Source organism: Aphelocoma coerulescens, chromosome 1, assembly GCF_041296385.1.
Source record: "Aphelocoma coerulescens isolate FSJ_1873_10779 chromosome 1, UR_Acoe_1.0, whole genome shotgun sequence".
In the NCBI taxonomy this organism is placed as follows: Eukaryota; Metazoa; Chordata; class Aves; order Passeriformes; family Corvidae; genus Aphelocoma; species Aphelocoma coerulescens.
The window spans coordinates 62,463,112-62,487,240 of NC_091013.1; the positions used below are offsets into that span (position 1 = coordinate 62,463,112).

The 24,129-nt window shown below is 36.8% G+C and overlaps 1 protein-coding gene across 1 annotated transcript in view; it reads right to left on the reverse strand.

Moving 5' to 3' along the window:
- Positions 1 to 24,129, reverse strand: part of VWA8 (von Willebrand factor A domain containing 8) — a 183,136-nt gene that overhangs the window by 13,560 nt on the left and 145,447 nt on the right. Inside the window, exons 38-42 of the mRNA XM_069009782.1 lie at positions 11,960 to 12,068; positions 11,059 to 11,215; positions 8,253 to 8,361; positions 2,500 to 2,625; positions 507 to 665 (exon numbers count right to left, since the gene is read on the reverse strand). Coding sequence (XP_068865883.1) covers positions 507 to 665; positions 2,500 to 2,625; positions 8,253 to 8,361; positions 11,059 to 11,215; positions 11,960 to 12,068 — 660 coding nt within the window. The remainder of the gene's footprint in view (positions 1 to 506; positions 666 to 2,499; positions 2,626 to 8,252; positions 8,362 to 11,058; positions 11,216 to 11,959; positions 12,069 to 24,129) is intronic.

Here is a 24,129-nt window from a genome sequence, read left to right on the forward strand (position 1 = left end):
ATATCTACATTTCATTTGCAGGCTACCATTACATAACATTGGGAAACTCGTATGTTTCAGTACAAGAAATTATTTTCTTGCTTTCAGTTAACTAGAAGAGAGAAGGGACAAAGAAGTCTGGTCTCTTCCCATGACCAAGTACTGCTGTGTGCACTCTGGGCAGATGGAAAGACATGGTATCTCTGCATATCCTGAAGCTCATATTTACTTGTGTTCTGTAGGCTTAAGTGTTTCTGCTCAAAGAAACAGATAAAACCTGAAAAAAACGCAGCAAATCTCACTAAATAAAAGTTTTAGATTGAATACTCACTCCCCTGCTGAAATGTGTAATGTTTCTTATCCTTTCACTAGTATTATTTTTCAGGTTGCTAGAAATAGATTAATGTCTTTATTTCCTTGTGGGAATGAATAATAATCTTTGGCTAGACTGACTGCTGTAACACTTTTTCCACTGCTCCACACAGCCTGTGTAATAGCCACAGAGCTCCTAGCCCAGCTGCAATTACCTTGAACTTGTGCTCATAATTCTCAAAAGCCTCCATGACCATGCAGACGGCCTCCATGGAGCGTTCCAGCCGCCCATCCACCCCGTTGAAGCGGTACATGCTGCCGGAAACATCCACCACCAGGCGCAGGCGCTTGGGCTTCTGCTGGGGGCTCCCCGGCTGACAGGGAAACACAACAGAACAAAACCCAGTAGAAAGGGGAAAGCTAAGCATCAGTAAAGATAAACCATTCCAGACAGAGAACCCAATGCACTTTGCAAATCAAGAAAATTTTATCCAGAAAATGTTGTTTTGTTGGGTTTTTTTTTCCAAGAAAAAAAACCCAAATATTTTTCTATTTCAGACCAGTTTTTTAACAGATAACTCAGTTCATTCTTTTCCCTCACCTTCAGTGACTGGAAACAAAATACCTCAAAAAATTCCACACATGCCTGTCAGGAAAATACTTTTCCTGTATCAGTTTTGATTCTTAACATTTTATTTCAATAAAGAAACGCTGAAATTTGATCTTTCTGACAAAGTTCATAATGGAAATGCTTTTCGTTGGCATGCAGTGCTAAGAGGGACTGTATATGACTGTGAAAACTTGTCTGCTGAGGTTAATAACATTCCAAAAATGTTTGAAATCTTGTTCTGATTAAGTATTAGTTCTATCTTCATTCTAATGCTGAAACCATTATTTTCTTTCCTGAAAACAAATCCCATCTGTTCTAACAATTTTTGGTACAGTACATTCAAGGGAGGTGTTTTATTTAGCATGCAATGAGATGTGTCTGGATTCAAGTATGAGGCTATTAAAGATGATCTGACAAAAAACCAGTCACAATATAAACAAATAGCTAAAATGTTCCTTTTACCTGAAAAGGATTTGTGTACTTAATTCTTTTAATTATTCTTTTAATAGACTGTGGCATCCCTGCCCTTCCAGAAACAAAAGAAGAGAAGGCCCATTAAATCCTACACTTATTTTGGTTTTTATACACACACTTAAAGGTGTCCTTTTTTTTGGTAATTGAATTATTTTTACAAAGCTTTAGAACTAATACATTGAGTAAACACATTTTGAAACAAATGAGAATTGAGGATTCAATCACTTTTCCCTTATTGATCTTTCCTGCAGGCAGTGCTAAATTCCATAAATCATTCAAAGCAACCTAAGGACCAAATAGCATAAAAAATAATACCAGGGATTCATCTCATGTGGGTAGCTGACATGCAAAAAGATGCTGTACTCAACTATTTTAAAAAAAACAACTTTGTGTACTTAAAAACTGCAATCTGTCATTAAGTATTACTGTTAAGTATTATGGACTAGCCCCACTAGTTCTGGCCAGGTTTAGTTGGTCTGATTCAAGTGGTTTCTCTGCTGCTGACTCACATAGGTCTAACTGTAATGCCTTCCAAGGAATGGCTGCATCAGGCCATAAGACAGTCAACTTTATCATATCTTAATGGCTCTTCCTTACACTTTTTTATTCCACCATAATTTTTATTCTTGTAAATCCAAGTATCTGTGGAAGTCGAAATTATTTGCACATCATGCAATATGGAAATTGCATTTGTAAACCACTTTCTTTTTAACTTCCTAGGGGATCAGCATAGTTGTTAATAAAAATTAAATTATTGAGAAGATAGTTTCCTTTTTTCTCTAAGAGCAGACAAAAGAAATGTTTTCTGCTAATTGCCTTCTGGTCATTAAAATACAAAATAAAAACATAATAACTGTTGCATTGGATCAAAACTTAGCACTGCCTAGATCAGTGTCCTCTCTCTGAGGGTGGCCAACAGGAAATATTTATGTAAGACTATTTGAAGAGGTACAGCAAATTTTCCATTCTGTGGTTGCATCTGTGTCAGGGACATCCCAAACCAGAGACATTTTTCTGAGTTTCTCATCCATGTAACTTACTCAAACTCCAAACACAGATACTGTACAGCCACTATGAAACCAGCAAACCGGTTAAGCTCTTCTCCACCTTTCCCTGTTTCTTACTTGTGGCTCAAGTTCTCCCCGTCGTTTATATATGGCTTTTTCTCCTGTCAATCCATCAATGATTTTGGCATCATCTAGCTCTCCAACAGCTTGGTGTCTCAGCCATTGCCTTTCTTTACCCTTGGCCTACAACAGAAAAGAAATCTTACTCAGTGATGGGAGTGTGTGTTAGACAATTTAAGACCTACTGCACATGACATACACATTAATTTCTTTGTAATGATGTGACAGTTTTGGCATAAGTCAAATCCAAACACATGTTCAACTCCAACCCAGCTGTCCTGGTCTTCTTCTCTGAAAGAAAAATTCACACTGACAAAGAACATGTTCCCTCTGTAACTTGGTCTTTTTTCAGTAGTTTCATACATGGGAGTTTAACTGTGAACTGCAGAAATGTTAACCCTTCTTCTTACAAATATGCTGAAAATGTGTGTGGCAAGCCTGTTCAGAAATACATACAACTGAAGGGACACACATAACTGACCATTTGTTAGGTGTTTTCAATCCACACAGAACAAGAAAAAGTAATTGGGTGACTTAAAGGTAAAACTAAACAGTATCCAGTTCAGGCAATGATAAATGGTTGCTTTTCAAACAGGATTAACAGTATAAACTAATCACATATTTAAAAAAGCTACTTTTAAAATTGTGATACTCAAGAGAGTCCAATAAACACTTATTTTCTTTTAGTTAAAAGGACATTGCTTATCTACAGCCTGACTTGATGAAAATACATTACAATCCATGTACTCAAATATTCATGGAATTCCTGTACACAGAGCATGCAGTTAAGATTGAAGACTCAAGTATTATAATAATATAAGCAACATATTTAAGCATGTTTTCAAAGGATAGCTTCATCATGGTTCATAATACATAGGATCTCTCTAAAGACAGCGAAGTCTGTATATATGGGGTTTATGGTTTATTTAATTTCTGTTTAAATCTTCATGTTGAAATTGCTCATCCTGGTAGTAAGCCCAGCAAGGAAAGACAATTTTGAATTTATATACATATGAGGCTTTTTCCCTCTCAGCAAATTGTCGGTCAGCAATTGGAGGAAAATCAAATATCCAGCAGGACACAAACTCCCTTAAACATTGATTTTCAGGAATGAAAATCAATTCCTCTCTGATGAGCAGGAAGTCTTACATTACAAATCCCCAGTAAACTGCAGGCCTGGGATTTGAAAGGATGAATCTTTATAGTTTTGTATAGTCGGATAAGGCAGAAAATGACTTCTTCAGGTTCAGAGGATGTTTGATTTTGCTTTGGACAAAATGTATGGTTTTTTTGTTTTGGTGTGTAGAGAAGGAGTTCTGGACTACAGACTATTGCCTATAATTACTCAAGATTAATGGTCTACTTGCCCAGGAAAATAAGTGGGCAGAAAGACTACAGAGCCACAGAAAAATGTTTTGATTAACAAAATCAAAAGCTTTACAGATGCTTCCTCATGGGAGGCAAAAACAATGCCAATACATGGAAACCTCAGCCTTTTAGTAACTCACAGAAGGAAAAAGGGGAAAAGATTTCTGAGGTTGTGAATTCAGCCAATTGTGTTCTCTGATACATTTCCATGGTGCTACAGTCAACCTAGCTTTAAGCCACTTTGGCAGTGGGGCATCCAAGAGTTTGTTTGTACCACCAACCAGGAGTTTCCACTATCATGAAATATGCCTGGGATGAAAGTTAAATCCCTTCTTCCACAAGATATGTTGCCTTTAGAGTTGTGTAATATCACAAAGAGACACCTGCAAATTCCCAGTGACCTCTACGCGTCCCACCAAAATGTCACACTGTAGGAGTTTTCCTGCTGTCAAAAGCTCAGAGGCAAATTTCAACACTCCAATTAACCATTACAAAAGTACTCCTGGAGAAAACATGCTGCTGAGTAAGCAAAGCCTGTCTGGAATCAATCATGCACCTTCCAGGGTGATGCAGGTGAGATGGCTTTGTTCCTACTCAGCCACTCTAAGTAGTGGAACAGAAGTAGATCCTTATTACTTCCTTAGCACTGGTGCTTTGTCAAATTTTCGTCATTTGCTTTCTTTCAGTAGGCAGGAGGGACAAACAACAGAAGACTGCAAAGCTTCACTGAGCAAATTCTCAACTAGTTTCACTATTTTGTTCATTGACAATGCTTTAGCTTTGCACCTATTCGATGTTCAAGGAACAGCAGTGTGAGAAGAAATGGCTTTTAATTATGTATGTAGCTAAAACCAGTTAAATAACTTTGGAAGTTTATTCAACAAAAGCCAGTATTTGAGCTGCAATTTTATTGGAGAAACATGGAGTTGACATCCTCTCCTAAAATAGGAAAGAATGCTGACAAAATCTGATCTCACCTGTTTCCAAAATAATGTTAAAATTACTCAGGCTACTTAGCATCTGCCTCTTCCATGCAGAACTACTAAGAATTTGTTTCCTTTTACAAAACCTGAAAAAATTAATCCCCTTAAGCATGGGTGTTACACAATGCACATATTTTACATATTACAGAGAAACTTCAAATCCTTTTTAATATGCAACTTTCATATGTTTAAAACCAACTTAAGTTTAATAGCACTTGCCATTTTAAGAGAAAACCAGAACTAATATATATATCTTGCTTTGATATTTGACTAGAAAGGACATACAATGTATTACTGTTTCAATATACTGCAACCATATTGATGACAAAGTAAATTCATTGCGCTGCTTTTGAAATTAGAAAAATGTGCTAGGTACTGTATCTTATCAGTATGGCAGTGGCTGATCACAGTGCACCACTACAGTAATTCTTTTTACTGGAAGATGTCACAGGTATATTTACAAACAAATATAGCTGTTAAGTCTGTAAATGTCAGAGAAAAGGCTGAGTATGTGAAGTGATCACATCTAAATATGTAACTCAGTATAGGATGTATGAAACACTGCCAGTTGTGGTCAGCATTTGTTTCTGGGAAAACATGACACAAATGTTCCCTTAGCTGCTGAAATCACAAAGCTACTACTGACAGGGCACAGGGTTTTTCATATTTCCAGCTCTCTGAGCCATGCTTATTACGGGACTGCTACTACTTCATTCTTGCTGCTATGACCAGACGGTTCCCACATGGTCTAAATCAGACAGAGCCCAGCAGGCTCAGTAACTCAGGCTCAGGCTTGCCCAGTTTAAATGCAGGGGCCTAAATGATGCTCAGAAGCTACAGGGACAGTTGTCCCTGATTCTCTCTGCAATAATCAAGACAGAAGTACTTTCTGGAAAGCAAGTCACCTAACATTTAAGAAAGTCTTTCTGAGTGACTGACTGACCATAACCTTGTGAATTTGGAGTTCAGACAGACAAGCTTTAGGGGAGAGAAGAAAGCCCATCAGTGACAGGATTTCCTGGATTTCTGGCTTTGCTACTTCCACAGAAGATAAACAAAAACTCGTAATGTTTTGATAATGTTGTTCAAAGAGCTGATAGAGATCAGTGAGTTATAATAAGCAAAATGAACAATGAAATTACATTCTCAGACTGTGTTTATGTATCATTTTCAAGGATCTGCCTATTCCAAAAATCTCTTTCTGCTGCTACTAACTTTTGGCGAGCCATAGACAACTGGACCTGAATCCCAGCCTCTTGATTCTAGGGAGGTAAAATTTAATCAAAGGAACATATTTTAAACAAAACCACAAAACTAACAATAAAAAAGGCATACACTGAAAGGAAAATCCAGGTTAAATAAACATGGACAACATATTTTGATTATGTGAACACAGTAAGTTTGAAACAAAGCAAACTCAAACATTTTTAAAAAGCCGAACACGTTCTCTACTGAGAAGGTAATTTGGGATTTTCACAAAGTTAAAAACACATAGACATCTGAGCTGCAAATTTTACTGCAATGAACTTTGCCATTGGTTTCTTATTTGAGATAAGAGTAATGACTGATAACAGAAAACTGTTCTAGTTGAGAACTCATGGTGTACACAGGACTATACAGAAAATAACGGGAGACAGATGCACAATTCTTCATGAGGGCTGGATGAGTTACCATGCTAAGAATTCAAATAAATTTTTTCCCTCTCAAAAATATCACATGAAATGTGCTTAGACTCAACTTCCCTATTAACAAAAGGCATTTTGAAACTGACTCCTGCTATCACTTATCTTCATTTTCCTAGTTAATCTTCTAATAAAATCCCTACCAAAATCTATATAAAAATTTATAATGTTAAAAATTTGCTTTCACTATTGCTCTTGTTCTATGATTTAGCTTTTACAAATTCAGTAATTTGGTTTTTCCATCATAAATTACATTTCCTAACTCTGTGGTTAGCTGTTACAGGTTTTGGCAGGAAGTTAGAAAAGTCTCATAAAATACTGAAGCTTATAAGACTTTGCCTTGATATTAAAATGACCTTTTTTAACAAAGCAAGAGGATATGACTCCTTATATTAAAATATGTTATATTTTGATTATTAACACAATCCCTGAACATAAGAATTTTGGCTCCAAGGGACAGATAAGGCAGACTCACAAAAAAGACTTCAAACTGAAGATTCACTTATTGATTTCATACCCAGACTGTGCCTCCAATAGCTTGTGTGCTAGAAACATGGCAAAAAACCCACCTAGATATCAACGATGTAGAAAAAAATGAGATTTACATCCAAATTTTTTTCAACAGAAACCCATCCTTACAAGCCAAAAGCCTGTGTCCTGAACTGAGACACATATTAAGTGCATGAATCACCTAATCATGCCTATCTTAAATGTTCATTACACGAGGAGTTCTCTGAATTGGTATATTCATAATAAAACTGGCTAATGGTTCTCTGTGTATATATGTGGTTATAGTCATGTGGTTGTAGCTACAAAGGGTTAAAGGTATAAATAACTCAAAGAAGTATTATCCTCCTTACTTGCAATACCAGGGGATTGGATGTCTTTCTCCAGGAGGAGGCTGTTTATCATACAAAGTGATTTCTCACTGTATTTCAGTTTTATTGCTTAAGACACAGCACAGTGACTAATGAACGAAGATATATATAGTAATGGTTAGTAGCCTTCAACAGAAATATTTATGATCAAATATGTCTTATAAGGAGCAAATCACTTTTCCTCTAATTTCCACTGAAGATTAGCAGATGCCTCCTAGAAACAAAGCACTTAAAATTTTATTTACCCTGTATATGAACACTAGTATTAAAAAAACCCCAGAACAACCACCATGCCTGTTACCAGAAGAAAGGCAAACTGGTGGTTTTAGTGAGTTTCCACTTAGGAGATTTGGGCTGTACCTATTTCTATTAGCAAGAGTTAAAAACAAACCTGAGAAAAATCCATGTTTTCAGCTGCATATGCAGTGAGGCTCCTCCCTGGAGAGGGTGCCTCCTTTAACACCTATAGCATTTGCACTTCTCAGCTAAAAAATGCTCTTTTGGACTGGAGGTAACGAAAAAGACTGGGCTCTACACACCTTCACCTTTTAAAAATGTGTAGTAGTATTTTCTCTCACAAAACTGTGCTCCTGAATAAGTTATCTATAAGGTGTGGAATGGGAATACTATAATTTGTAAAGATGAGCACTGGGATCCACTTGTAGGCTGCCTTTTAAAATAGTAATATGAAACTGTTTTTCCTACCTGATTATAAACTGAACCTGCTTTTAGCCTTCAAAGGTATGACCACCAGATGTTAACAGGATATTAGCAGGATAGTAGTTGGGACTTAATGTAATGGCCTCCCTATGTTCCTTTATCAGAGGATCTAAGATTACCTGCAGATTGTCCAAGATGATGCGGAGCGACTGAACTTGACGTCGGACTGCTCCAGAGAACCTTTCGTAAGTTGATGCATCATATTCACTCATCTGAATCTCTTTCAATCTAAAGCAAAGGACAGGGAGCTAAGAACAGTTTAGGAAACAAGCATATCTTCCATTTACTTACGTAAACTAAAAGTTTATTTACTTGATGACAGGAGAGTTCAGACTGCAACAAGCATGCAGAAGAGACAAATCAGAGAAGTGGCAGCTGCTCTTGTGAATTTTTGACACAGCAGATGTTCACCAATGTCTACAGGGACTGCATCATATTAAAAGTTATTAAAGTTACTAATCCTATAACTCTCTTGCAATCTGCTTTCAAGTTTGAGAAGTAAATCAGAGGTTCTGAAAAATGTGATCAAATTTGAAAGGTTTTGTTGGCTCAGGTGTTGCTATCTGTACATAAAAGGATCACGAGTGTCTATTCATTACTTCACTGTTGGAGTATTTTAAACATATCCTGATTCATGCTTTAATACAAAGGTTAAGTAAAGTCACACTATAAAATCTGTCCTTGAAGACCTACAAATAGTAACTGTCTCAAATACTTATCTTTGTGCTTCATTAAATGAAGAAACCCTGAAACAAAGAAGTTTTAAATGAACATTAACAAAAGTGTGCTCCCCCCATAGAAAATGACTCATGTCAGTGAACACTATCCTGTCCAGAGGCCTGTAACAGAGAGCACACCTGCATCATGAAAACAAATACATGCTTGCTTTATAAGCAAAGACGTGTCCATTTCAAGTTCTGTATCACTCTTTTAAACAACATAGCTTAGCAGAACCCGTGAAATTCACCATTGGAATGTAATTACAGAGGTTCAACAGTGAGGAACGAGCTAGGGGACAGGCAGATATGTTAGGAGTGTGCACTGTTCAGTATTTGCCATGATGCAACATCATGTAGAGAGGCAGCAGTTGTGTACCTGTCCACCCTACCACGTAGCTGGGTTCACTCCTAAGCTAAAACAAATTGGCCTATCTGTGCCCAGCCCCTTTCAAACAAGCACTACATGACAGCATAATCTCCCTCACAGTGTTTAAAAAATACTGAGTTTTTAACTGAACCATAAATTGACAGTAAAGTTAGGCTAATTTTATTTCTAATGGCAAGTTTTTATAACACTCTCACAAGTTAATTGCCTGGATCATAAAGTATACCTGAGAACTGCTGTTTAGACCAGCCCTTTAAGGATAATATTAAAATCAAACATCAAATTTTTGTTGCCTCTATCATGATAATGTCTTTTTCAATTTAAAGTTTTGCCAACCACTATTCATTAGAGGTAGGAAAAAGTAACTTTCAGTGCTGCACATTTAATTTCATGAATCCTGCCAACAGAGTTCAGCATCTTCGGATCTAAAAAAGAACCATTTTGTTTCAAACAAAAAAACCTCATGTGCTGTTCTACTTTGTTGCAGTCTACATCAATCCACATTGGAAGGTAGTTCAGAAAAATACCATGAAAAATACTGCACCTACTCTAGAGTAGTGAAATAGGGCAATTTAAAATGTTTACCACTAGAAATACTATCTAGCCAGGAGAGCATCAATAACTTTTATATGAAATTTCTCCCTTCTAAATATCCTGTATAAACAAAGCAGTGAAATCTGCAGTTTCCTTTTTTTTTTTTTTTGTCAGCCTTAGGACTTCAACCTCCCTATTCTTATCTGTTAGTTCCCACAACTATCCAAGTGGTACAGAATAATTATCCAAGTCAAATGTGGTTTCATAATAGGCTACATTTCCAGCTGGTACATGCCAGCCCACTTGGGTTTTGCAGCACAGGAACTGTTACCTCATGTACAGACACCCAGATTTTACAGGGCATAGCTGCACTGTTCTCCCAGCATGTAACAGTAGCCAGGAATTTCCTGTAGCACTAATTTAGTAAATCACCACACAGGCAGTAGAAATTCATCAAAGCATGCCAGGTGTGTATATGGACATATGCACAGAGAGATGCACAGTATCCAAGACCACATATAGCAATTGTTTCTATTACGAAGCAGATCAGAAGCAATTTTGAAGAGGGGGGGATGCTTATTTTCATACAAAATACAGAGGTTGACTTGAGAGTTCAGCTGGTGGAAGAAATCTGATCTCTGTGCACATTCTGGGGAAGAGGTGATCAGTAATCACACATTACACTCATGCTGGGAAGACCTGTTGTTCAAGTTAATTACCTGCTGAGGCTTAATAGTTCAAATTACAGAATCACAGAATATTCTGAGGTGGAAGGGACCCACAAGTATCATCAAGTCGAACTCTTAAGTGAATGGCCCATACAGGGATCAAACACACAACCCTGGCATTATTAGCACTATGCCCTAACCATCTGGCTACAGATCTTTCAAACAGAAGCAATTTGCTTGCAGTGGTCCATTTTGAAATACACTTGTTAAGTGATGAATTCCTAACAACATACAGTCTGGATTCATCATAATTCAAAGACATTTTCGTATAATTTATTCCTTTTTAAAAAGAAATATTCACATCAATCTCCTTCTCCATCTAGCTATGTTTTACTCTACCAAATCAAACAGTCATTTTAACATTGTGGCTTAATTCAATAAAACATTCTATACATCTCGTCCAGAACAGCTAAACATGTGCTGGTAATCTCTGTTAAGTGATAATGAACAGGGTAGGGAAATGTAGCTGATAAATGCAGCAAAGAAAGAAAATTCTTTTCAGCCATCTTTTCCAAATTCTTCTGGGAAGTGGAAAAGAAAAGAAAGACTTTCCCATTACCTCTGTTTAAAGGCCTTTTCACCCATCTCTCGAGCAGCTCTCTTAACTTCCTCAGGAACAGCGTCCTTTTCAGCTTGAGATACTTGGTAAACCCTGTGGCCAGCGTCCAGTCGATATGGCCCACCTTTGCCTCCTAACCCAGCAGTGTCTCTCCCACCTAAGATGGTTGAGATAAAAACCATGAAGAATATACATTCGATAAAAAACAAGAACACATTTTCTTTAAAGCTTCCATTGTCATCTACAGATATTCAAAACATGTTGCTAACAATCCCCATTTGAAATATTTTTTGACAAAGCTTTTCAAAACCAAACAGCTGTCATGGTAAAGAAGAACTCCCATGGAATACTTGAGTTTATAGTTCCTTGAGACCAGATTCATAATGGTTTCTGCCCTGTACAACGGGGACCATAGAACATTTAAATCTTGGACCCCTCCTGAAAGCTCCTGGTCCCAGACTCTGTCTTCTCACTAAAATTTGTTGGTTTACACTGCTTCCAAATCACTTTAGCTGGTGATCACTATCATGACTATTAGAATTAGGAGGCACTTTGCCTGTTCTGTGTACCTCTTGCTTACACTACCCTAAGTTTCTGCAGCTACAGGAACAAAGAGAATGGCAAATGACTCAGCCTAGTTTCTGTGGCTGCAAGCTTCTTGCTCTCTCTATGGCCAGTAAAATGAAACAACAAAATATAATTGAAGAAGAGATCTGCTACATACAGTTTGACACTGCAAATACTTCTTTTCTCTTCTTTTACTGTCAAGAAAGCAACCCTGTATTGGGTAAAATAGCCCTAGGCAGAGGATAGCTTTGTATAAAACCATTTTTTGACTGGCACAGCATCTCCCTTGGATATCTGTCAATGAAGCATTAAAATAAATAAAACTATGAAAAACCTGTTCCACCAGCCCACATATTTCCACCAACATGTGGCATGTTGTCTGGATCCACTTTTCCATGTTTGGGGGAACTGACATCCAAACCACTCTCCCTCTCAATGGTTATCTGTAAAAGAGAGAAAGAGAGATGTAAATCTCCCTTATATTAAACCCTCTAACAGCCTAATAATAACATAGCAGGTGTGCTGAGTAGCTGCAGGACCAGCATTACTGCAATAAATGCAACATGCCACCTCAGAATAGAGCAGAGTAAAACAGGGCTCCCGAGTTGCACATCAGATCCACACCCAAACTGAGACTACTGCCACATCTGAACCACTCTGCATTCTGTTCATATCCACACTAGAATTTGCTTCCTGATAACTGCCCAACATAATTCAAAATCCCCCTGTAGACAGAGTGACCTGCAGTTCAAACACTTCTCAGAGTACTGCATATCCACAGCACTGCACATCCATTTACACATTTCATGTTCACCCAACTGCAGTCCCCCATTCCTTAGTGGTGGGTAGATTGATGTTCCTTTCGTGAACAGGGACTAAAGAGATGAGACTCATCAGCAAAAATGACCAGTTCAAATGACAGGCTCATGCAATCCTCAACGTCCCTGCCTTGACCACAGAAGTTCTACGGTGCTAGGTTTTCTAGACCTGTTTGCTGACGACACTTTCCCCACAGATTCATAGCACAGCTGAACACCCAACAGCTGCCAGATGGTCAGGGCTGACTCACTTTAGGCTGGGGCTGGATTTAAGTGGGTGACTGAAGGCAAAAATACTCCTTCCCGTTATGAACTCTGAGTCATGTGGTAAATAAATGATTCATGTGTAAACGGCCCCTTACTAATCTTCTATAATTTAGTGCCACTTTATTTTTTAAAAATGAAACCCAGTGACTGAGATGGAAAATTAATGTCTCTAACCACTTAAAATTAACTTTCTTCTTATCTATGATAATGCATCTAATTATCCAATGAATTTATGTGTCCCAATAACTATGATTTATTGCCTTCTCAGAAGTTCACTGGCATTATAAGGGTTTTCACTGTAGAGCAGCTTAATCCTTGAATTCACTGTCTTGCAGACTTGACTTCATGCTGACATGAATTCCACACATGTTTTTGAACTGAAAACATGTGCTCTAACAACGCTGTTCTGGCAGCTATTCAAAACATCATTTTCTTTCCCTTTACAGAATTTATATCAATTCAAAGAGGTACAATGCATCCTCTGTGAACCATATCATTAGTGTAAAATCAAGATCTAATCTGATAAATTACATTCATTTAACATTTGTATAGGGAGAAACATGTAACCACAACAGGACGTAACCCTTAGGGTTATATACTTTTCTGGTTTAAGAAATTTTCTCCAAAATAAACCATTCTTTTTTGCATAACTTGTAGATTTAAAAACTATCAGAAATACTGAGTAACAAAAATTGCTGAATTTAATTTAAAACAGAATTATACACCCAAAATGATAGTGTCAGCCTCATGAATCAAAAGAAAATATTATTCTGTAATGAGAAACATGAAATTATGCAAAAGTTTTACATGTTCATGCTTCTGTATTCTTTAGAGAAAAACATTCTTTCTGCAAAAGGAAGCTCTATGAAACAAATGTAACTATAACCAGGGATGCAAATGTCATATTCTATTGTTGTCAAGTTTTTCCATTGAAAAATTCCATGAAACATTTTGAAATACAAGCATTGTTTACATCTTAAGTGAAAAGGTCTGTAGACAAAGGAGCTTTGTTGCTCATATATCCTTCTCAAGTATAAGTTGTTCATAAATAGTGTTTCTAGTACACATGCACTAGACAAGTTTCTAACATAAATTTATTTCACAATAGTATTATCTGATTAAAGTAGGTATTTGTAACTTTGAAATGGCATGTGATTAACAGAAAACCTTCTATCTTATAATGATTTTTTTGCTTTCTATTCTTAAAAGGACACCAAACATCCAACACTTAATTTCTGTTAAAACTTTGAAGAAAGTTGAGAAAAAAGAAAAGAAACAAGGAGTACAATCTGTCATAGCTTAAGAATTCACTATTTTTCGTTTATGTATAGTTAATAGCTGAATGGATAAAATAATTGAAAATTCAATGATACTAGAATGGAACACCACCAGCAGATGTGTAAATGTCATGCCAGTGAATTGCAGCAGTTTCATTTCCTTTTCTTTTAAGTACCATCTATGCAGAAAAAAGGTAGTAGAATTTTGCTAACTGAATACTTTAACAACCAATTTTTATTAGCACTGGTTTGCTGGGGTAATTTACCGTATATGTAGAAACTGCATTGTATTAGCACACTGTAGAACCCTCTAATGAAAATCTCCTGGATGTACTTTCCTGGTTTTTCTTCAAGCTCTTAGAAAATTCCCTTAGTGACTTGTCAGGCTTTTCTCCTTCCCATTCCCATATCTATGGAAGGAAATTTTACAGGTTTCAAGGTAATTTTACAACCAACAACTTGTCTCTACTCTGAAACTCTTCTATAAATTAGAAGTTAGACTACCAAGGATCTATATTAGAATTGAAGATATATTTTATAAATAAATAAACAGTAAATCAATGAGCCTTGACATGAAATCAGGGGGAGGATGAGGAAAATCTGAAGTGAAAAACCTTTGGACAGCGATATATTCTTCAGTGTGACAAATATAAAGAGATGGAAGAACCATAGGTAAGTCACCCCTCTGAGGACTGGAGGAATTCTTGACATTAGAAACTATTGGAAAGGTAGATTTAAGGGGCAGGATCCAAAACTGCATGGATTAGGAACCTGAGAAACTGAAGAACACTCAGCAGGAAATATCTAGTTTGTCTGGAGTGAGAAGGAAGACAAGAAAAACAAGTACTAAAAGTACTAAAAGTGGAGAAAGGACTCAAGCACCCTTAAAATCCACAGTAGCTTTGCCAAGCTTGTCTGATTATAATTTCTAAAATATGTTTTCTATTACTGTTATGATGGGTATTTTTCAAATATATAAATAATTTCCTTGCTCAAAAGCTGACCTGTCCCATCCTGAATATTTTCCGTTTAAATCTAATTGCAAGACTTCTATGAACTTTGTTTCTTTCAACAAGAGTTTTGACTAATCACCCTTTCTTGAGAGAAATCTGTGCTCCTCCTAGCTATACATGCACTGAAAGGCACTATTCATTACTGCATCATTGTGCAGATTCCATGCTGCCTGGTGTGCATATTATGGCTTTGCGGAACAACACATGAATTCAGCCTAGCAGCCTTGAGCTCCAGCTATGAGGCACGGGTCAGAGTAGAATAGCTGGAAAAACTGAATTTTCCCTTCTGAAAGTTCCTTTTGATTTCCAAAATAACCACTGTTTCCAAAACATTCAGGGCACACTTTTCAATTGTATATTATCTAAACTTGGTTATACATACTGGTGATTCACAGAGTGTGAAAGCACTTTTCCCCTCCCTGTTTGGGCAAGTCTTTCTTCAAAGTCTTCATCACACAAGAAGCACAACTGTCATACTCTCCTGGAATACACAACTCTTATTTTACTCTTTGTAGAGTTCAAACATTACTGCCAAGTAGTCATCAATGATCTTAGTCTCTGGTTTCAAATATTTTTGTTCTCTCATTTTCTTTGACTACACTATATTCTCAGGCACTTACAGCAATAGGTAATGGGCACATTCAGAAGGACTTTGTGATGCAGGCTCTGTAGGTGTTCCAAAGTCAATGAAGCAAACAAAAATTTTGTGTGAGAAGAATATGAATACTTCAGGTCAGAAAGACGACAAAGGAATGTGCTTTTCTTAAGGGGCAATGGCATGAAAGGAGTGCTTAAGAAAAAGGGAAATGAAGAAACAATAACAAATACCACAACTTGTTAATGCTTTGAATTAATTTTCTGGTCCTGCCTCTTACACATCTATTATCTCCTGACAGTAAGGGTAGCCAGGCAGGAATAGAACTAAACGTGCATTTTACATTCAGTGAGAGATACATGGTGTCTGAACAACTTGCTCTAGATCAGTTCCTTCTGAAAAAAATGAACATATGTCAAAATGATTTTACATGGCTACACTTTTTAATTTTTTTTTTTTTTTTGTGACAACACTGGGATTCTAAGAGCAAACTGCATAGGGAAAAGTGATACAAACACATTCAGTTTGGAAACTAAGTGATCTTATCATCCTTCATGAAGAAGATAAAGAGGCTCAAAAAAGGCAGTTACATGATTTACTGCACTCAACAACACAGTGAAACCAGGTGTTTCACATCTGTGCCATATTTATGCCAAACAGCCATTAAATACATACCAATCTGTAATAGAGGCCATTGTGAAGATGAGTCAGAAGCTGGTAGTTTTGTCTAGACTTCAGCTGGTCAGGCAAACTATGGTATACTGTGTACTCAACAAATATTAACTATTTTGGAAGTGGATCTAGAACCACAATAATGCCAGTTAAGTGAATTCTGATGTGAAATCATCTAACTTAATAACATTAACCACTGGAGAATAAGGAAGCACTGGCATACTTTTGACACTTATAATCCCTCAGTAAGAGAGGGAAGCTGTATTTGTTGAGGATCACACAGCTGACCCAGATACACTGTGCATTGTCCCTACAAGACACTGTCACAGCCATGGGATGAAAGGAGCTCCCATGAACCCATTAGAAAATACCCCACAATAACAGCTAGGGAACTATGGAGACAGATGTTGTACTCTATTATTAAAATTATTTATGTCCCACACATATCTATATTTCATTCTAACATAGGAATTATTTTCACAATACAGTACTTACCTTTTGAGTTCAGAATTAGTTTTCTTCTAGTGTATTGCAAAAAAATCTGTCTCTCCGAATAAAACTGACCAAAAGCATTAACAAATTTAGCTTCAGCTGATTTTGTACAAGTGACCTTAATGATATTTTAGCATCCAGTAATCTTAATCCTACATTGCAGCAAAACTGAGAAGAAAAAAAAAATCTTTAAAAAGAAGATTCGCCACTCAAAGGCAGTCCCAAGCAGTACAACTGTGCAGTTCTGTATCTTAGCAAATACTACTCCAAGTACATCTGGATTGAATGAATATTAATAGCTCTATTATTAACATGTTTATAATAGTATCCAATGTAATGAGTAAAAGACACTTAGCAAAGTCAACTGAAATGAACATTTCAGTAGATCTATTATTCAGTCATTCATGTTTCAGAGTATTGACAACATTCCCCCAAGCATTTTAAGACATACATCAGCTCCTCATTCTTCAAGTCTGTTACAACTAACTAAAGACTAAAATTCCTCAAACTGTATTTATTGCGGAGACAGGGAAAGAGAGGGAATTTCATCTCCTGTCTTGTCCCACTTGAAATTTTATTTATTCCTGGGAGGTTCATGCAAGACATTGAGCCAACAGCTCTCACTGTCCAAACCTCCAACACAGTTGTGTAAGCTGACTCTCTAAAACAAGGGGCAGAACATGTACTCAGACTTAACTGCTGGCAGAAAGAGAACTCATGCTTACAGGTTAGGAAACATCTTCTCCATCTTGTAAGCGGAAGTCAGACAAGCTTGAAAATATTTCTGGCTTTGAATAGAAATGTAATCAATGAGTGACAGTTTCCAGTAAAATGTGAAGGACTTCTTCCTTAATGCTGACTGGGATGCAACTGACATGTAGATAATTTTTTTTTGGTTGTAGATATTCCTGCCATCCTGTCCTGTAACTGACACTGCAACATTGCAAATTGGCTAGAGTGGATAGTCTTTTAACACAGCAGATTACTTTCGTATCCCGACAGGGTTAACTTCATTAAAATTCCGGAAGGGCGAAGGAGGTGTCAGTACCTCCCATTCAGGACTGCTTGTCAGAAAAGCTCCTTTGTGGGGCTCACAGCAACAAAAGCAAGTTTCTGCCTCAGGACTGGCAAAGAAACTCTGGTTTCCAATGGGGGCAAGCCGCCTCATGTACCAGGAACAGACCTTTCACCTCTTAGTTTTAATTATCTCTGGCCCTGATAGGACAAGCCCATATCGAATCCTCTTACATAAAACACAATGCTTATTTTAATACTCCAGGTACATAAAGAGGGAAAAAACCCCACTCTAATTACAGGCTTACATCCTGCAGGTGTAAAGGGGTGAAATTTTTACTTTAAAAATAGTCTGTATTTCCATTCTTCAAACCTCCCCAAATCAATATTTCTTATCCTTTTGGGAACGTTTAAGCAGAGCTAGGCATTCCTTACAAGCTTTTACATCTTCATAATAGAAATAAATGGAATTCCTCCTTGTTGTATGTGGTGACAAGGAACCAACCTCTCTACTAAGCCCTTTTAAGCATTCAGTGGATGATTCCACATAGAACACATTTACTAAAGCTACAACCAGCATGATTTCATGTGTCACAATAAATGCATACAAATTATACAAGCAAACAGGGACACAGCTGCAGTATTTGCAGCTGTAAAGAATATTTATGTAGGAAAATATTTAAAAAGAAAATTTTAAGGTGCCCAAATACTGTTTTCATAAGCATTCATTCTACTATTACTAATAATACTGCAGTATTGATTGTTTCTTACTGTTGATCAGAAGAAAATAGGGAAAAGAATGTGTGCACTAAGATTTGAGGTAGAATACAATTTGTACAATGCAGGTGCTTGGTTCAATGTAAATTAAGAAGATGTGCATTAGCTTAATTAGTTGCATGATTAGACAGTCCCAGAAAGTAGGCTGCCAAGATCCCATTCTTCATTTACTCTTTTTATCATAAAGGAAAGAACTCTTCCAAGATCCAAATTAGGAGATATCCACTCTTATTATAACATATCTGAGATGTGGAAGGAAAAGAGTTAATCTGATATTTTTCCTTTTCATTAATATAAAACATATTAAACAGGGCTGTTTATAGTCAGTGAAGAATATGGGTTACTTTCCATAGCAGGCACTAAATTATTGCTGAAAAATATTAGTTATATGAATATAAACCCACTAGAAACATTATAAAGTTAAAATATCTTAACTCGCTTTCTTCATTACTGCTGTAGACAAAGATTGAGCATGTACCAGAAGAACATTGCAGGAAAAGAAGGGAAAACCTTGTAGATTTTTGCCTTCCGGGTGATTTGGGAGATGGTAATTTCTTCATCAAAATAAGTGCAAAACCTGCTTTTACTCTCACACATTATTCTGAAAAAAGATTGACTTTGACTGTAACAAAACATGACTGTACTCCATGTGAAAAATGCATTAAGTAATCCATCCCACAGCAGCACAAAAGATTAGGAAATGTATTCCAAGGAATGCAGAATGGATTTCTGCAGATGTGCAAAAGACTGATTTTTCCCTGAAACAATATAATTGTTTTCTTTTATTCCTGAGCTTCTCCAACCTTAAACCTCTTAGTATTATCCTAGGCTGCATTTAATAGGTCACAGGAAAATACCTTCCTCCAACACATTCTTTATCAGCAGCATAAATATATGCATTACATTCCCAAAGAGCATACAGAAGTTCGACATCAGGCAGATCGAAAGCTAATCTGCCTGTTCCATGGTGGTTTTACACTCTACCATAACACTGTTTCTACTAAAGAGAGAAAGAAAACTTTTTATAATCTACATATAAAATCTAGTAAGAGAAAGGCATAAACATGCAAAAAACTCTCTAATGGCTTCTATTACGCTCACTTGTACTGTACCATGTGCAGCTTTTTTCTAGGTACTAAAAATTAATAGTATAATTTCTGTTCACAACAACAGCACAAAATTGAGTCCACAGGTAATTTTTTCCACAGAAAAGATATTCAGTCTTAGACAAGACAATACAAATGTGTGAAATGCATTCTGTTTCTTCAATTGTATCCCAAAATGAAAAAAAATTTTATTGCACTGCAGTATAAAACTTTTAATGTTTTCTTTATTCTTTTGATGTCATTTTGATTTTCGATCTTGCCCATAAAACTTTGCAAGAGTTCAAAATGAACTAATGAAGCTTCATACATCATCTGACTCCTGTGAACATTTAATTCTAAAAGTAGCATTTAAAATTCATGCAGGCATTAAGCTTCTGTCTTGAATACAAAAATTGTTGAAAGCATCATAACCTTGATAGCACTTTAGAAAAGTGAATCTGGATGGGGAAGAGGCAGAGATTTGGAGTGAAACTTATAAAAAGGTGATCTGGCTTGCAAATGAAGTTTATATACACCAGCTAGAAAAACCAAACCACTGTACAAAATGCTGCTGTGGGCTCTTTTTTGAACGAAATGCTTTCACTCTAAGAACCAACTCAGAAACTCTGCACAGTAGATGCATTAGAATATTTTGCCCACAAATATACACTGTGTAGCTTAAAAGCTGGAAAACTAAATAAAGTAATAAGAGAATATAATACATTTATTTCATGTAATGGATCTTCTGCTATGTAAACACCTGTGTAAAGTCCATTTTCCTTGTTCATTATTTAAAATTCCCTAGTCATTTCCATTCAACTATAAGATGTGAGGTCATAATCTTTTTAGTATTCTGATCCACTATAAAATATTATCAGAGCAGATAGATAATGTCTAGTTTTGTTATTTATCATGACTACTACACACCTCCTAACATCAATGAACTCAGAAAACACTGAAATTTGATTTCTTCTGGAGAACTGTGAATAATCAACAGCTAGAAATATGGGATAAGAGAACACATTATGTCAGTTTGGAACGGCCCAGACTGAAGACTACAGGGTAAAAAGAAAATTGAAAAAAATTACATGTGGAAGGAGAAAAGCCTGAATTTCTATATACCTAGGACCTTGCCAACTCTGTCCTTAAGAAGTAGAGGCAGACGTTACTTAGTATCTACTACATTGTTTTCTTTTCTAAAGGAAGGCCTCTTATATTTGGCATTACTGTAATATATCTGCAAGTATGACAACTGGGGGGAAAAATGAGCATGTGTGTGTGTGTACAAATATATACATGTACCTGTGTGTGAATACATGGATACACATGGATACATGGATACACACACTCAACTCAATATGCACACCCCCCACCTAACTTAACGTGACTGGGCTTCTTTTAGCTTCAACATTAAATGTGAGATTTTGGGCATTACTCTAATATATAATAAATTATTTAAATTTTCCCTATGTTTGTTCTTTCACTAATCAGGGAACCACTTTCATAAAGGCAAAATTATTAGTATGCATTTGTCTTGCTGGGACAGCAGGATTTCACTGGTCTTAGGAGCTCTGACCTTTACCTCAGCAATGTGCACTGCTGCAGACTTTTTGAGATCTTCAAGATGGTGTGTTGAAGTAATAGTATTTTCTCCCATGAGAATTTTGGGCTTCCACAGGAAGGTCAAGGAAGAAAAGGGAACTTTGTGCTTGATAAGGTTATTTCCCTCCTGCTCTTTGTCTCTCTGCTCTAATTACACTGGAAGATCTCTTTAGGAAAGAGAATGTATTTCAGACAGGTTTGTACAGTGCTTCCAACAAGGGCCTCACTCAAGCTGAGGAAATTTATATTAGAAAAGGTATCTGACAGAGAACCAATGATCTTTATCTGAGCTGCCTTATCCCATAAATACTTTTAGAGATATGAAACTATTTAGCTCTGTGAGTTCGTGGCTTTCCAGTCTCATGCTTCCCCATCCTCAGATGCCTCCATTCAAGGGCTAGTACACAGCTGCTAGTCCTCAGCTGAATAAATTATATGGTCTGGGAAGAGGTTACAGACCTAAACTGTGGATTTGGGGCTCATGGATCTCAGAACTGGAATGATATCAAACCATACCTTGCAATCCACCTATTGACCACATAACTCTGCAATCTGCAGTATTTCAAGATTTTCAGGATCCCGTGTGGGTCTGCAGAATGCCATCATATGATTATTCCAAATTTACAGAAACTCTCCACTGCATGTATTTCTCATAATTTATGAGGTTTGCACTGACAGTATTTAAAAGCTGAGGAAAATCATTGTTATTAGCCCACTGATGCCCTCATGTGGTCAGAAAGACTGCTTGGTGAAAAGGGAAAACCGAGGACAGGGAGGTGGTGGGAAGAAGGACTGGCCGCTCTTGCTAAAGGTCATACTTTTGTCTCAATTCAAGAACTGCAGCTTTGCCCAGTTCAGTCTCAACATCAGGAAAAGGCTGGATTTTAGTTATGTTATAAAGTACAATGTCACTTTTTTAAAAGGGCAAAAACCCCCGAACTATCAGTATAGATTAAAGTAGATTCTGAGCAGTAAATATAAGCAAGCTGGAATCACTGAAACTCCTGAATCAATTAGTCTTTAGATAAACATCCAACCTAAACAATTAAATTTCATCAAGTGAACTTGCATTACCCTGAACGTTAAAGTACAGCTTCAGAAAATAAAAAGAAATAAAAGATGCATTCACTAAAATAAAAAATATTAATTCACTTAAGGGGTGAATAGTTCAAGTAGAGTTCTACATGATTAGTTGCATGGAATACAAATAGAATAAATGAGACTATTCAAGGAAGGGAATAAGGCGATCCTTACCCAAATTGACTTCCAATTCTTGCTCTTTATGAAATACAGTCCCTGAGGAACTGGCTACCTGCAAAGTTATGATGATCTCTTCAGGTAATTCTAATTCAAGAGAACCAATGTCCAAGTATGACAACTGGGGGAAAAAAATGATCATGTATGTGTGTGTGTGTGTGTGCAAATATATACATGTACCTGTGTGTGAATACATGGATACACACACTCAACTACATATGCACACCCCCCACCTAACTTAACGTGACTGTGCTTCTTTTAACTTCAACACTAAATGTGAGATTTTTGGCATTATGAATACTTCAGGAATGTACTCAACTTTGACTCCAGCTCAGGCTAAGTTACAAAAGCAAAGTGAGGAAAAAATGGGAGAAAACATTTCCAGGCTGATCCTTGTTTTTGGAAGGGACTGGTTTCATACTAAGGTGTCAGGGTCTCTCTTACACACTTCCTTTGGACTGACACACCTACAAAGAAGTATGTGATTTTTTTAAGCTGAGTGTTGCCCATCAGTCTTAAGACTAGGGAACTGGGATGATGTAGGTGTTGTATTATTCAGGCTCTACCCAGCACGTGCACTTGCTCATGGGTAAATGTACTTTATCTATTTTTAAACAGCTGGTATTAGCAAAGCTAGTGCCCACTCAATTCACATGTGCTATATCTTTGCTCTGCTCTGTCCTACACTATGTCATCTTGATATCACATTGGCTGAACCTGAATCATCTAGGAAACCCATCTGAGATCTTATAGGAGATAAAAACTGAGCCAAAGTTGCAGCTTTTTAAGTTGCTGAAGAAAAACACACATTACACAGAACACTTATGTAGAGTGGGGCTTTGTCACTGGCCAAAGAAAATAAGCAATATCCATCCTTGAAGAAGTGTACTGTAGAACAACCAGGCCTTGACCTTTAAGATCTGGGGTGTACCAGGAAATTGTGACCTTGTTTTAGGACAGCAGAAAGATAGGAAAATGGAAAGAAGTCTCTCTTTTTTTTTTTTCTTGCTAACTATTCACTTAGATGTAAATATGAATTAATTTCCAACTAAGTACCTGAATGTTTCTGAGGAAGGCTTCCAATACTGAAAATGACAGAGAACATTCCATAGAAAATCAAAATGGTTACAATCACAACTACTTAACTCATTAGGCCCTTACATATAGCCACAAACAGAGGGGACTGCTGCAATTTCAAAAACCCATCTCATGCATGTAGGAGATGATAAAACTACTGCAGGTTCCACAAATACATCGAACGACAGACACACAAAAAAATCCCCCTCCCAAATAAAGCCCTAAAACCATCTTAGTTTACAAGAATTATTATTTTTTTTTAATCAATCAGATCACTTCTTTGGACAATCTTGGTACTGAAATGACAGGAGACTACCCTCAACTTCAGGATGTCACTTTGCATGGTGATATTACCTAGATCAAGACTACATCTGGATTTAAAAAATGATGTGAATTCAATTTTGAGTTCATATATATATTAGCATAAACTAGATGACAAAGCTTTAGCAATCTTTTGCTAACTACATTTTTATGCACTCTACAGGTTTGGATATGTCCTGAGGCTTCTGAAAACAATGGCATTCTGAGTACACAGCATAAAACATTTTGGACAACAGT